This window comes from Peromyscus eremicus, chromosome 8b, assembly GCF_949786415.1.
Source record: "Peromyscus eremicus chromosome 8b, PerEre_H2_v1, whole genome shotgun sequence".
NCBI lineage: Eukaryota > Metazoa > Chordata > Mammalia > Rodentia > Cricetidae > Peromyscus > Peromyscus eremicus.
In genome coordinates, this window is record NC_081424.1 from 11244904 (window position 1) to 11258575 (window position 13672).

Here is a 13672-nt window from a genome sequence, read left to right on the forward strand (position 1 = left end):
CAACCACCACACCCCAAAGCAAAGAGGGTTGGTTATGTCCTAGTCTATGAAAAGCCCTGCTGGACTGTTTTCCTTCGGGACAAAATCTCCCGCTTCAGAATAGATAGTAAATCAGCATCCAGCCTCAGTTTTCTTTATGACCTCCTGGATTTCCCCATCCTACTTAACACCTGACCATCCTTCCTATCTGGGCAACATCCCATTGGGTTTCACAAGCATTGCCAGAACATGCAGGGCCAGATTCTCCCTCCTCCCACTCTGGGACAGTCGGGTTGTGGACATGTGGCCTAGATTTGCTGGACAAGTGTTCCTGGAGCCCTGGGGCTCAGGAAGTATTATAAAGATACGAAAAACGTTGGGAAGCCACGCTCCTTGATGATGGGGCCAGCATGAACCTAGGGCGAGTGGTTGATGAACCTGGGGTGGCACGCTGGCCCATACTCCTCTGGCATGGCTCTGGTCATTTCCCTGGTAGGTGGCCTCCCTTGTTCCTACTGTTAGGATCCTGCTCTCACTCTTCCGGGTCTAATGTCTTACGTCATGGGGGGCGTGGTCACGCAATCTCTGCCTTAAAAAGCCGCCCACAGACCCCGCCCTCTCTCTTTCTGTTTCCTCTCTGCTCCCGCCGTCTTTCTCTGCCTCTCCAGGCCTGGTTTCTTTCTAACAAAGCTCTTTCTGACTCTGGTAGTCCTAGCCGTGGCTTGTTCCGCTGCACCTGCCCACCCACCCGCGCCGTTCACCCTTTCACCTACCTGGTTTCAAAGCCATTTCCCCGGCTTTCCTGTGACCTCGGGGAGTCAGCACCACTGCTGTATCTATCTTGGTTTCTTAAGTTAGTCACAGTAACTTCAGACCACTGACACCTAGACTCATCTTCAGTCTCAATTTCTCAGCCTAATGACTACTTTTTCTGCCTTCCTTGTGGCCACTGACACTCCTGGGGACTGCCACATGCCGCCGGGACTCCTGTCCCTTTGGGATTTAACCGTGAACAATAAATTCTCTATACCTCAGAGTTTTCAGCATTTTAAAAATGCATTGTTTACTCAACCAAACACTCACTGGGTACCCCCTATGCTTCTGAGTTCCTGTTCAAGGCAGTAGTTAAATAGGGTCACGAGACAAAGTCTTTGCCTCTGCACAGCTCAAGTCCTAGCACTGGGTCATTCTGTGCAGCCCTGGCTGTCCTGGAACTCACTCTGTAGACCAGGCTGGCCTTGAACTCAGAGGCTACCTGCCTCTGCCTCCCAAGTGCCAGGATTAAAGGCATGTGCCACCACCGCCCGGCTTGTGGGAAATTTTCTTTATTGCTAATTGATGGCGGAGGCCCAGCCTAATATGGTAATGCCATCCTGGACAGGTAGGCCTGGACTGTAGAACAAAGTTCACTTCCTGTTGCCTGTGGATCAAGATGTAGAACTCTCAGCTCCTTCTCCAGTACCATGTCTGCCTGCACGCTGCCATGTCCTGCCATGATGATAATGGACTAAACCTCTGAAACTGTAAGCCAGCCCCAATTAAATGTTTTCAAGAATTGCCATAGTCATGGTGTCTCTTCACAGCAATAGAAACCCTATGACAGTCCTCATTCTGTAGATCAAATTACTCAGGGGCTGATGGTCAATCTTAGTTATTTCTTTTCAGACTTTTAATCCCAATGCAGTAGCTCTCACTTAGGTGTTAGAACTATTAATTGAAGTATTTCAGGGCCAGGGCTGGAGAGTTGGTTCAGATGATAACCACACTTGATGCTCTTCCAGAGGAAACAAGTTCATTTCCCAGCACCCACATCAAGGGGCTCCCAAATGCCTTTAACTTCAGCTCCAGGGGAACTGAACACCCTCTTTTAGCCTCTGAGTGTCTGTACTCGTGTGGCACATACAGGGCCAGTGAGATCGCTCAGCAGGTAAAGCCCTTATTTACTCTACAGCCCGATGGGCCAAGGTACCACATAACAGGGGAGGCGAGAAACGACTAGACAAGCATCCTGTGGTCCACAGGCCCTCCTCATCGATAACAGCCACCAGTTCCCGCTCTGCTGTGAGACGGGGTCTGACTATACTGTCCAGATCGGCCTTAGAATAATGGGTACAAACAATCTTCCTGCCTCAGTCTCCTGGGAAGCTAAGACTATAAGTGCATATAAAAGGGTGTTTACGCTCTAATAGGAGTAATTCATCATATACACCTTGAGAGGGGAGGAGAAACAGTCTGCTGTGACAAACATCTGCTTTACACATTGCAAACCCTGAACTTGAATCCTTTGCAACTGGTCTTAATAAGGTCACTAGGGGTGTACACCTTAATCTCTTGGTGTACCTCCTTTGAGAGCACACCAGCAGTTAATGCTGAATTAATACAAATGATGAAAAATTCTGTTAAAACTCTGTGTAACTTGCCTTGGTGTCTTTCAAGAACTTGGTGGCATAATTCAGAGTGAGTGCCTCATACAGTGCGGAGGGTCGGACGTCAACCACGTCCCACACCTTCTGGGCCCACTTCTTCAGGTCAAATGCGTTGCCCAGGAACTGATCATTGACGAAGCACATCACATAGGAGGAATACACCCAGGTGTCACCCTTCAGTTCCTACAGGGAAATGGGGGTGGGGGTAATGACAGAAAGAAAAAACAACTTCTAAAACGACAAACAAGAGCTTGAGATTAACTCTACAGCCTGATTTGCCAACTACAGGATTAACTCTTTTAAAATATGTTCTTTTAAAACCACCTTTCAGAATTCTGCAGTCAAAAAGAAATTAACATTTTTGAGACTCTTAACATAATAAAGGACAGAGAATAACCTAGAAAGCAATCTTTAAACTATTACAATTATAGGTAGATGAAATTTGGTAATAATATCTACATAGTACACTTGTTCCATTAGTTTGTGAATCCAGTGCAGTCCCTGTCTCCATTTATGAGGCACACTTTATTTACTGTGCGTTCTTGGAAGAGGATCTGAGTAAGATATGGTTTTCAATGCAAAAAACTGAGGTGTGTGTGTGTGTGTGTGTGTGTGTGTGTGTGTGTGTACGCATGTGTGCAATAAAAGGCATGGGACCCAGGCATGAGACGGTGATTATTCTGGATAGAAAGGACTATCTGTAGGAACTGCCTCCTGGGGGCCAACAGGAGTTTCTGTAATCAGGGACAAAGAAGAAAACTCACCTTCCCCAACACTGTTAAACCTAAGCCACTTAAGATGAAGTGTATTAGTGTTTTCCTCCATGCCATGCTGCCACCAACTTCCTAGATCCCCAGTGTGGCCTGAGCACCACCAACCCCTGAGAATATATCTTCCAGTGCCAGCCCTGGCAAACCCTGAGTGACCTGGTGCAGCCATTTGCAAGTTGTAGTAGAATCCGATTTGTGGGTCCATACGATTGTCTGGCTGGCCGATGGGACCTGAGGGAGAAGCTGCATCTCTAGTGGTATCCAGGGAGATGCTGGTTCTGTAACCAGAATATTGGAGTTTGTGCTGCCTGTCACCACAAGCCCCATTGAGTGGGGGACAAGAACTGAATCTTTAAGCTGTGCTTTACTCAGATAACTAACTACCTGGGAGACAGGATCAGCCCTTCATGTCTGCCTTCCCTTGTCTTCAGTTAGCATGTCTTACAAAGCAAAGGCTGCCATCCCAAGTTCAGGCTTGCTCCTCTGGTCAGCCCTGACTCTGAGATTTATAGTACTGGTGCCTCTCTTTATCCCCCCCCCCCACTGTCCCCTCGTTACTTATTGTCACTTTCCATTTGGGAGATTTGGGGGCTCTCTGGGCACCATCTAGGATGAGTTCACCGACAAGCAGGTGGCAGTGTGTACACGCTGAGCTGTGTGCATACAGATTCCTCCCTGTAACATGAATTAAGAACATGCCCTTTCAATACAGGACATAAAGTGCCCATCGGTCCCTGCTGCTCCCATCAGTCTGTGGGTCTCAAGACTACACTGGAGAAGTGCTAGTCTGGGCAACGACTTGTCCTCTGAGGAGCTTTGATGTCCTCCAACTTGCCTTCTGGGCCTTCCTCAAAACCTGCTTCCAGCTTTTCATTCTAGAGAGCAAACTTGTTCGTGCTCAGTGGCGAGTCCCTGATAAAGGCTAAGCAGTCTCCGGAGCGTTTAGATTGACGGAGTGGTTAGAATTACTGGTGTTGTATTTTGCAAGACCCAAACCTATAATAAGAGGGGAAAATGTAACTGTGGACATTTTGTTCTGTGAGGTGGGGGACTGCCATAGAAGACACGTAAGATATAAACACTTTATCTCTTGATGCACATGGGGAGACTTCCTGGCTTGCCTCAACGTAGGAGCCTGGCTCTGATGTTTTCTAGAGCTTTCTGCCACTAACTACTAATGATGCTGTTCTTTTTTTATTATTATTTTTTTTTTTTGGAGTGGAGAGACAGGCCTTCCCATGGCCCCTGAAGCTGTGCTCTTAGGGAAGCCTTACATTCTGTGGAAGCACAAGGCAGCTAAACCTAGTGAACTGACTCACTGGAACAGCATGTACTAGGAGGCCATACACCTCACACAAGACATGCATACACTAAAAGTTAAGGTGACAAGTGTGGGCATGAGGGTGAGAGAGAGAAGAGAGGAAAGAGACCAAATAAAGCAACAAGATGAACTAGCGAGCCTCGTTCAGAACAGAGGGCAGAGGCATGCAGGGGAGTGTAGGGCAATCCTCAGGTAGCCCGGGCTGGGGAGGGAGGGAGATGGGGTGTATGGGAGGATGGTGGGGATGTGTACGGCTGCATGAATGCAAACCACAGGCCATAGTAGGCAGAGATGTTAGGCTAGTCAGCGATATAAACCTGACTATAAAACTTGCAAAAATTATTTTATGTGGGGGCTAGAGAGATAGTTGCTCTCCCAGAGGACCTGGGTTCGATTCTTTAGCACCTACATGGTGGCTCACAACTGTCTCTTAACTCCAGGCCAAGATCTAATGCCCTCTTTTGGCCTTCATGGGCACAGATATGCAGGTCATGCATGGACATACATGCAGACAAAACACCCATGCACACAGATGTTATTAATTAGTCAAAAATTAATAATTGAAAAATTGTCTTATGTTAGGGTTGGTCAACTACCCCAGTTTCCTTTAAATTGCTTTAGTTTAACATTGAAGTTCCTGTATCCCAAGCAAACCAGGACCACTGGTTCCCCCTAACTGTAGAAGGCACTGAATGTCGCCCTTCCTACCCACCTATGCTAGAATGGTGTCCTCCATTTCTTAAGCACCAGATATAAGTGTTCGCTATGACTTCCTCATATGACATGTGGCTGAGTCAGGATGCTCCAGGTGACACTACCAAGAGGTAAGCCATCTGCCACCCTCCAGGAATGTGGAGAACAAAGGTCCAAGTCGGACAAGATGCTCATAGGAGGGTAGTCACTGCCAGGAGAGGTCCTCAGCCAACGGCCCCACACAACCCCGTTGTCTCTGTGAGATTCATACCCACACTTTCCAGATTAAGTGCCAGGCTACCTAAACTGAGTGCCAGAGTATCACAGGAAGTGTGAGCAACACATAAAGAAAGAAGGGTGGCCATCAGGGCTAGCTAGCATCTCTGACCATTTAAAACTCATCCCTTGGGGCCGGAGAGATGGCTCAGAGGTTAAGAGTACTTACTGCTCTTCCAGAGGACCCGGGTTCAATTCCCAGCACCCACATGGCAGCTCACGACTGTCTGTAACTCCAGTCCTAGGGTACTAAAACACCAATGTACATAAAATAAATAGTTAAAAAAAAACCCCTCATCTCTCTCAAAAGCCACCTACAAGAATATTCTGCAAATATTTTACTGCTTAGGAAGGATGTCTAGGAAGATTGAAATAATTTAGGGAAAGTTCATAATTAAGAGAAATAATTATAGCTGGAGTTTGTCATTTTCCCAAACTGCACAAATAATTCACAGAGAAGTGGACTTGTCAATATCCCCCATGCTGACATATCCCTTACCCTCTTTTTCTCCTCTAGATACTGATCCCAGGCAAATTCTTGAAGAGGAATTATCACAGGATCTTCAAATCTGGATGGGTAATTATTTTTCAGAGTCTAGGTTACAAGATAGAATAGTTTAAGTTCTCAATTATTATTTAATCGTTTATTTGGTGGGGGGCAGGGCACACTAGCCATGCATGCACAAGTAGGGACCAGGCAGGGCACACTAGCCATACATGCATGTCTGGGGACCGGGCAGGGCACAGAGCTGTGCATGCATGCACATGTGGGGACCAGGTAGGGCACAGAGCTGTCCATGCACATGTGGGGACCAGGCAGGGCACATAGCTGTGCATGCACATGTGGGTACCAGGTAGGGCACATAGCTGTGCATGCACATGTGGGGACCAGGTAGGGCACATAGCTGTGCATGCACATGTGGGGACCAGGTAGGGCACATAGCTGTGCATGCACATGTGGGGACCAGGTAGGGCACAGAGCTGTCCATGCACATGTGGGGACCAGGCAGGGCACAGAGCTGTGCATGCACATGTGGGGACCAGGTAGGGCACAGAGCTGTGCATGCACATGTGGGGACCAGAGGTCTTCCTTTTCTCTGCTCCAGCTTATTTGCTGAGACAGGTCTTTCGTTGAACTTAGGGCTGTTTCAGCTATCCTGGCTGGCTAGAGTGTTCTTGAGAGCTGCTGGCCTCTCCTTATCAGGCTTCGGGTGACAAGAGCAGTCCGCTGAGCTTGGCTTTCACATGAGTACCAGGACTCTGAACTCAGGTCTTGGTGCTTACGCAGAAAGTACTCTATTCCCTGCCATCACCTCAGCCCCTAAGTTCTCCTTTTAAAGGCAAACTCATTTCTCCAGATGTGTATGGGCTCTTCTGGCAGTTTTACACAGCACACACAGGCCACACTGCCTGCCTGACATGCCCTGGCCTGTTCTCAGAGGCCCCGCCAAGTCATTCCGCCCCTGACTGGTTTGTCTCTTACCTTTAGGAACAAGATCTAGAGGGCATGGGCATGTCTGTCTTCCTATACTGCTACCACATCTGGTAAACAGTGGGCCATCAACACATAACTCAGTAAATGAGTTTATACCAATGGTTTTGGGATCTGTTCTGTTCTTTTAGAACTATTTTTTTCCCCTAATTAAACTGCTAAATATCAATAGCTCTACAGGTTTGCAGCAAAAAAAATACAAATATTATTGTCTTAATTTACTGATGAAGGAGAATGGCCAAAAGGACACTGTTGTGGTTATGCCATTCAAGAAAAGAAGAAGCAAATGTCAAATTTCAGCCTCTAAATAAGTTTTAGTATTGAGTGTGCTTTAGCCAAACATTTTACATGTGTGTGAATCAGAGAAAATTACTCTTAAAAAAGACTTTAAAAAAATTATGTGTATGTGTGTATTGGGGTTGGGTAAGGAGGTGGTTAATGTTCATGGAGACTAGAAGAGGCTGTTGGCTTTTCTGGAGCTGGAGTTATAAGTGGTTGTAAGCTGGTAGATGGGTGCTAGGAACCGGACCTGCTAAGGATGATGCTTGGAGGCCCTGTGGTAGTCTAAAAAAGGTACAGGCCTGGCATGCTCTACCGGGCATGACCATTCAAGAGGGAGAAAGCCTGGGTGAGAGCAACCTGGTCATTTGCCTTCTTAGACTGTGGTATCCAAACAACAGAACCGTTTCTTAGTTCCATAGTCTGTGTTCAGTTTTAGACAACCCACAGCATAATCACTGTTTTTAAGAGAAGAACTATCTAGAATAATAATAAAATCAGTAGTTTTCAAAGCAAGTCCCATTATGCTTGCTCATAATACAGCATTTGTTGTAGAATGGACTACATCCAAATTAAAATATATGCTAATATTTATCCTTACCTTTTATAAGTCTAAATCTGTTTATGAATTGGGCATCTGGGATTACTCACAAGTACACTAGGAGTATAATCAAATATCCTTAATTATGCTAGAACTAACTGAATTTACATTGATACATTTTCATATTTGAATATAGTCCCAACAGGAAAAAACTTAAGAAAAAAATTACATTATTGGAATATTAAGACATTTTCTTTCTTTCTTTTTTTTTTTTTTTTTTTTTCGAAACAGAGTTTCTCTGTGTAGTTTTGGTGCCTGTCCTGGATCTCGCTCTGTAGACCAGGCTGGCCTCGAACTCACAGAGATCCGCCTGCCTCTGCCTCCCGAGTGCTGGGATTAAAGGCGTGCACCACCACGGCCTGGCAAGACATTTTCTTGAGTTAGTATTCTCTATAGCAGATGTTGACTCCTATACAGTTTTGAAAGAACTGACAAGCCAAGAATAATTTTCACATCTTTTTAATGACTGAAAACAATCAAAAGATGAATCATATTTTATGTTACATCAAAATTATATATAAGTCCAACATAGCATCTACAATAAAGTTTTACTGGAACACTACTGACTACTTACGTCCTGTAGCTGATGCTTTGCTTTGTTGTGGAGACAAGGTATTGATATGTAGCCCAGGCTGACCTTCAACTCACTGTCTTCCTGTCTTGGCCTCTTGAGTGCCAGGATTATAGGCCTGTTACCATGCCTCGGCACACTGCTTTCACAAGGTTAAGTCTGAGACTGTGTCCCAGAATACCTACTACTTGGACTTCTACTTGGAAGAAAAAAACAACGCAGATACCTCCACTGCAGTTGTTAGGGTCCATGGGAAGGTCCATAAAAGACCACCAGTCACATGTGCAATCAACAAGAGCGTTTAATAAAAAATTTCCAGCATGCTGGGGTCAAACCATCTGACAAAGTGGCAAATGGTGACCCCGAGAGAAGCTGGCAGGCTCCTTTTCAGCAGGATTAGGGGAGTTCCAGCTGTGGGTAAGTGTACTTTGAAGTGACTGGTACAGGAATCATTTCATGACTGGCTCATGACATCTGGTCAGCAACTGTGGTTGCTGTGTCAGGGTCTGTTTGACTGAAAACAGCAAGAACAGTTCCTGGTTGTGGCTGGGTAGGACCCTGATTGGCTGGACCCAGACTGGAGGTACTTCCTGAGGGTCTGATTAAAGCCACAGGAGTCAACGAGTCAACCTAGGATGGTGGAGTAATACGGGGCAGAGGTCTTAGCAAACTGGCCCCTGGTTGGGGGAGGGGGACACAAAAAACAAATGGCCCTGTTAGGGTCTGTCCTGTTGTAAGAGGGGACGGCCGCTTCAGTGTGGTTCAGCAACAGGAAATACAACATGCCTTAAGAGAAGCAACTAAGAAAGAAAGAAAAATATCCCTCAAACTCTAAAATACCTCTTTAGCCATAAAAACCATGGTTCAAAACAACAATAAAAATGAAACAAACAGAACCAAGAAACCTTTCGCCTCCTGCACACACAAAACAGCCCATGACTCTGTGGATGGTGGAGCAAGCAAGAGACAGGGGGTTCTGAAGGTGAATTCTACTCGGCTGCCCTTGCAACTAACTGGGCAGTCTGGAAAAACAAGCACGATCAGTATAGGTATAGGTCGCGGGGGCTGAGCTGTGCGTGTTTCACCACTGAACTCCCACGTTCCTCCAGCTTTCAGGTTGCAGGTGTGCTGCAGCATGACTGACCCGGCTAGATTTGTTTTTCTTCAAGTGTTTTATATCATTCTGCATGTTTACAAAGACAGAGATGGAGTCTTCAAAGCACTTCTGGGCCATCTTAAGAATCCCGAGAAGCATCGGGTTCTGTTAGCCTGCAGAAACACCTGCACAAATTATAAAGAACCTTCTAGGATGAAATTACCAAAAATCACAAGGAGTTGGTTTTTTAAAAATCATCTGGTTATGCGGTAGTATTTTTCCATAAGCTTGAATTTTGTAAATCCGTAATTCAAACAAAACTGCACGTGGAGTAGCTTCTCGATGCATAGGTGCGTGGAAATTACCATTTCCCCCTCGTACGGTTCTGAGCGCTGGCTTGTCTCTTTCCGAGTCGCCCTTTCCCGGCGACCTGCGTTTGTCCTCTACACACCCACCCAGCCCGAAGGTAGAACGTGGATCCCGCCAGCGCTGGCGGGACCGAGGCAGGGGGCTGCCGCGCGCGCGCGTGTAGAGCCTGGGGGGAGGGGTTACCTCAGCGATGGTCTTCGACACCTGAAAGCTGGAGCTTTTGAAGAGCCCCACCACCTTCACCCGCAGCGGCGGCTCCGGCGGCGACTTCGTGGGGCAAGCCGGGGGCTTCGGCCGGCAGGGCTGCGGCTTCGGAGTGGCCATGGCAGCGTCAGCCAGCCGACAGCCCGGAGCGCAAACACTGCCGGTCGCCACGGCAACCGCGTGGCTCCGCCCCCAACGCCCGCAAGGGGCGGGGCCGCAGCGGCTGGCGGGGGCGGGGCCTCGCATCCACTTGGAGCCTGTTGCTGGTGAAGCCCGGCCAGGGCCAAGCGAGGCACCCGTAGGCCGCGGTGCCCGGAACCCGCCGAGGGACCCAAGAACCTGGAGCGAGCGGTCCACCCGGGACCCCTCCCGGGACTGCCGGCGGTCTCGCGCAGCCCGCCCGGGATTTGCAGCTGACCTCCTCTCCGGGTTGGCGGAAGGCCTGTTGTCCCGGTTACGCGGGAGTCGCCCCCCCCCCCCCTCCCCGGCTCGCGTTCGTGGGACTGTGCAGCGCGGGACCCCGCCGGACACCTGTGCGCTCCGTCAGCCTCGCCGCCGGCGGTGCCCCGAAGCACCCCAGCCATGAAACCCACCTTCTCTGTACGGCTGAGGGTTTTCAACCTCAACTGCTGGTAAGTGCGCCCAGGCGAGGGAGGGCTGCGGCCTCGGGGCCACCTTCCTGTCCCCACCCGCACATGCCTAGGAAGGAAACAGGCCTTCTTTAGCCGAACCACGACCCTGTCTTTCCTGAACCGCCAAAGTCCACATCGTCCAGAGCCCAGAGCTCGGGTGGTGGCGGCAGTCACCAAAGTCCACATCACCCAGAGCTCGGGTGGTGGCGTCAGTCATCTCCCTGAGCCTGGCTCTTCTCTCTCTCTTTTAAAGAGAATTTATTTATTTTTATTTTATGTGCATTGCTGTTTTGCCTGCATGTGTGTCTGTGTGAAGTTGCCAGACCCCCTGGAACTGGAGTTACAGACAGTTGTGAGCTATCACGTTGGTGCTGGGAATTGAACCCAGGTCCTCTGGAAGAGCAATCAGTGCTCTCAGCTGCTGAGCCATTGCTCCAGCCCCCTGGCTCTTCTCTTTTTAGGGACATCCCTTACCTGAGCAAACACAGGACTGACCGCATGAAGCGCTTGGGAGATTTTCTGAACTTGGAAAGCTTCGACCTGGCGCTACTCCAGGAGGTGAGGTTGTGGGCAGGCTAGGCTGCGGGGCGGGCGGCAGGGTTCGCAGGGGGAATCTTCTCTCTGGGATGAAGTCCAGGCTAGCATCCTCACCTTTGTCCTCAGGTGTGGAGTGAGCAGGACTTCCAGTACCTAAGGCAAAAACTCTCGCTCACCTACCCAGACGCACACTACTTCAGAAGGTGAAAAGTTATGGCGGGGCCCTGCTTTCGGACCAGGGAGCTCTTCGCTCTCCCGTGTCCTGGCTTGCACCCGCCACCCTCTTCCTCTCGGGCTGTCCCCTCACCCTTCTGCAAGGGCTGCTGTCTTAAGCTTTGTTCTGGGGCGAGAGGAAAGTTGCTGATCAGAGCTGGGAGACGAGGGGGAGAGGGCTGGGTATCCCCCTCCTCGCTTTTCTAGTTCTTAAGCAAGACTTGACTTTCAGCGGAATCATTGGCAGCGGCCTCTGTGTGTTCTCCAGACACCCAATCCAGGAAATTATCCAGCATGTCTACACTCTGAATGGCTACCCCTACATGGTAAGGGTCCTCCCCGCTACCTCTGCCATCACAAGTTGGATGCAGCCCTCCCGGGACCTTGGCAGAAGGAGGTGGCAGTGGGCTGAGGTTCTGTCTTTGGCCTGCAGGTCTGTCATGGAGACTGGTTCTGTGGAAAGGCTGTGGGGCTGCTGGTGCTCCATCTAAACGGACTGGTGCTCAACGTCTACGTGACCCATGTGAGTGAAGCTAGCCAGGCTTAGGCTCTGGGACAGGCAGCCCAGTGCTGTGGTGGAGAGGAGACCGTACTGGCTCTGCTGCCTGGGGTGAGGCATGCGATCAGAGGGTAGCCATGGCAAGGGTCACCCATTCTGTGCCAAACTCCATGACAAATGACAGACGCAAGTCTGATTTAGACAACCTTAATCTTACCTGTAATCTCACCTGTTCCACTTTAGCTACATGCTGAGTACAGTCGACAGAAGGACATCTACCTAGCGCACCGCGTGGTCCAAGCTTGGGAACTGGCCCAGTTCATCCAGTGTGTGAGCCTGGGCCTGACAGGGGAAATGGGGTGGAGACTGGGGTTGAGGGTGGCTGGGTTCATTGAGAGGGCAGATAGTAAGAATTTTTTTTCTCATCACTCTGTTCTCCCAGCCACACATCCAAGAATGCAGACGTGGTTCTGTTGTGTGGGGACCTCAACATGCACCCCAAAGACCTGGGCTGCTGCCTCCTGAAAGGGTGGACGGGGCTTCATGATGCCTACGTTGAGACTCAGGACTTTAAGGTGAGAGGCCCTATCTGACTGTTTCCCGCCATGCATGTTTCGGTCCTCCTGCCTCGCAGCACCCTAGCCACCTGTTTCCCTAGGGCTCTGAAGATGGCTGTACCATGGTACCCACAAACTGCTATGTCAGCCAGCAGGACCTGGGACCATTCCCACGTGGCATCCGCATTGACTATGTGCTTTACAAGGTCAGGCTCCCCCCCCCCCCCCCCAGCATGCCTTTCTCCATTCTGTTCCTCTGCCACCAGCCCGTGCTGATCCTTAGTTCAGCTGGTGCAGTCTTGGGCCCCCGAGGGCTGGGGAATGGGAACCATTAGTTGGTTCAATGGGAGAATATAAGTTATAAGAGTATAAGTTAAGAATGTAAGTTTCTCTGTCCTTGTTCTTCCTAGGCAGTTTCTGGGTTCTACATCTGCTGTAAGACTCTGAAAACCACTACAGGCTGTGACCCCCACAATGGCACCCCCCTCTCTGATCATGAGGCCCTCATGGCCACTTTGTATGTGAAGCACAGCCCCCCTCAGGAGGACCCCAGTCCTGCCCACGGTGAGTCGGCTTCCCCCTTACCCTTTCTACTTCAGGGCAGCCCAGCCTCCATTCTGACCCTGCCCTGCTCTGCTCTTCTGCCTTGTTCTAGGACCACCTGAAAGGTCAGCACTGATCAGTGTGCTGAGGGAGGCGTGGACAGAGCTGGGCCTAGGCGTGGCTCAAGCTCGCTGGTGGGCTGCCTTCGCTGGCTATGTGATGGTCTCGGGGCTCTTCCTCCTGGTGCTGCTGTGTGTCCTGGCTGTAGGAGGAGGGGCCAGGGAAGTGGCCATCCTGCTCTGGACACCCAGTGTGGGGCTGGTGCTGGGAGCGGGTACAGTCTGCGTCTTCCACAGGCAAGAGGCCAGAGGCCTATGTCGGGCCCAGGCCGAACTCCAGCATGTTCTGAGAAGGGAAAGGGAGACCCAGGACCTAGGCTCAGAGCCTCACCTAGCCCCAAGCTGAAGAACAATAAAACTTGACATACCCTAGTGGCTCTACCTTGTTCCTTGCAGAGGCAGCGACGGGAACTGAGGGTCAGTGGCCTTGTTACCATGTGGACTTGAGGGCACTGGCTCATTACCTGCCCTCCCTGAACATTCCCATCGTCCCCC

The 13672-nt window shown here is 49.7% G+C and overlaps 2 protein-coding genes across 4 annotated transcripts in view; one reads left to right on the forward strand and one right to left on the reverse strand.

Annotated features, from left to right (window-relative positions):
* Ppil6 (peptidylprolyl isomerase like 6) overlaps positions 1 to 10247 on the reverse strand; it is a 31325-nt gene extending 21078 nt beyond the window's left edge. For 2 of the 3 annotated variants that reach the window (XM_059272499.1, XM_059272498.1), the window contains exons 1-3: positions 10057 to 10247; positions 5965 to 6060; positions 2400 to 2588 (exon numbers count right to left, since the gene is read on the reverse strand). In XM_059272499.1, the coding sequence (XP_059128482.1) occupies positions 2400 to 2588; positions 5965 to 6060; positions 10057 to 10197 (426 nt within the window). In that variant the 5' untranslated portion in view covers positions 10198 to 10247. The remainder of the gene's footprint in view (positions 1 to 2399; positions 2589 to 5964; positions 6061 to 10056) is intronic. The other variant, XM_059272500.1, reaches the window with a different exon arrangement.
* Positions 10248 to 10303: 56 nt separating this feature from the next.
* On the forward strand, positions 10304 to 13549 carry Smpd2 (sphingomyelin phosphodiesterase 2). The gene is made up of 10 exons (XM_059272497.1): positions 10304 to 10709; positions 11171 to 11267; positions 11373 to 11449; positions 11692 to 11785; positions 11893 to 11982; positions 12202 to 12284; positions 12401 to 12533; positions 12617 to 12721; positions 12926 to 13079; positions 13171 to 13549. Exons 1-10 carry the CDS (start codon positions 10660 to 10662, stop codon positions 13521 to 13523), a joined length of 1236 nt encoding a protein of 411 aa, XP_059128480.1. The 5' UTR covers positions 10304 to 10659; the 3' UTR covers positions 13524 to 13549.
* The last annotated feature ends 123 nt before the right edge of the window (positions 13550 to 13672 follow it).

Excerpts from the sequence above, each read along its gene's own strand:
- Smpd2 (XM_059272497.1), top strand. The coding sequence starts at position 10,660 with ATGAAACCCACCTTCTCTGTACGGCTGAGGGTTTTCAACCTCAACTGC. Across the intron at positions 11,450-11,691 it reads GACGCACACTACTTCAGAAG|CGGAATCATTGGCAGCGGCC; the intron begins GTGAAAAGTTAT and ends CTTGACTTTCAG. Across the intron at positions 12,722-12,925 it reads TTGACTATGTGCTTTACAAG|GCAGTTTCTGGGTTCTACAT; the intron begins GTCAGGCTCCCC and ends TGTTCTTCCTAG.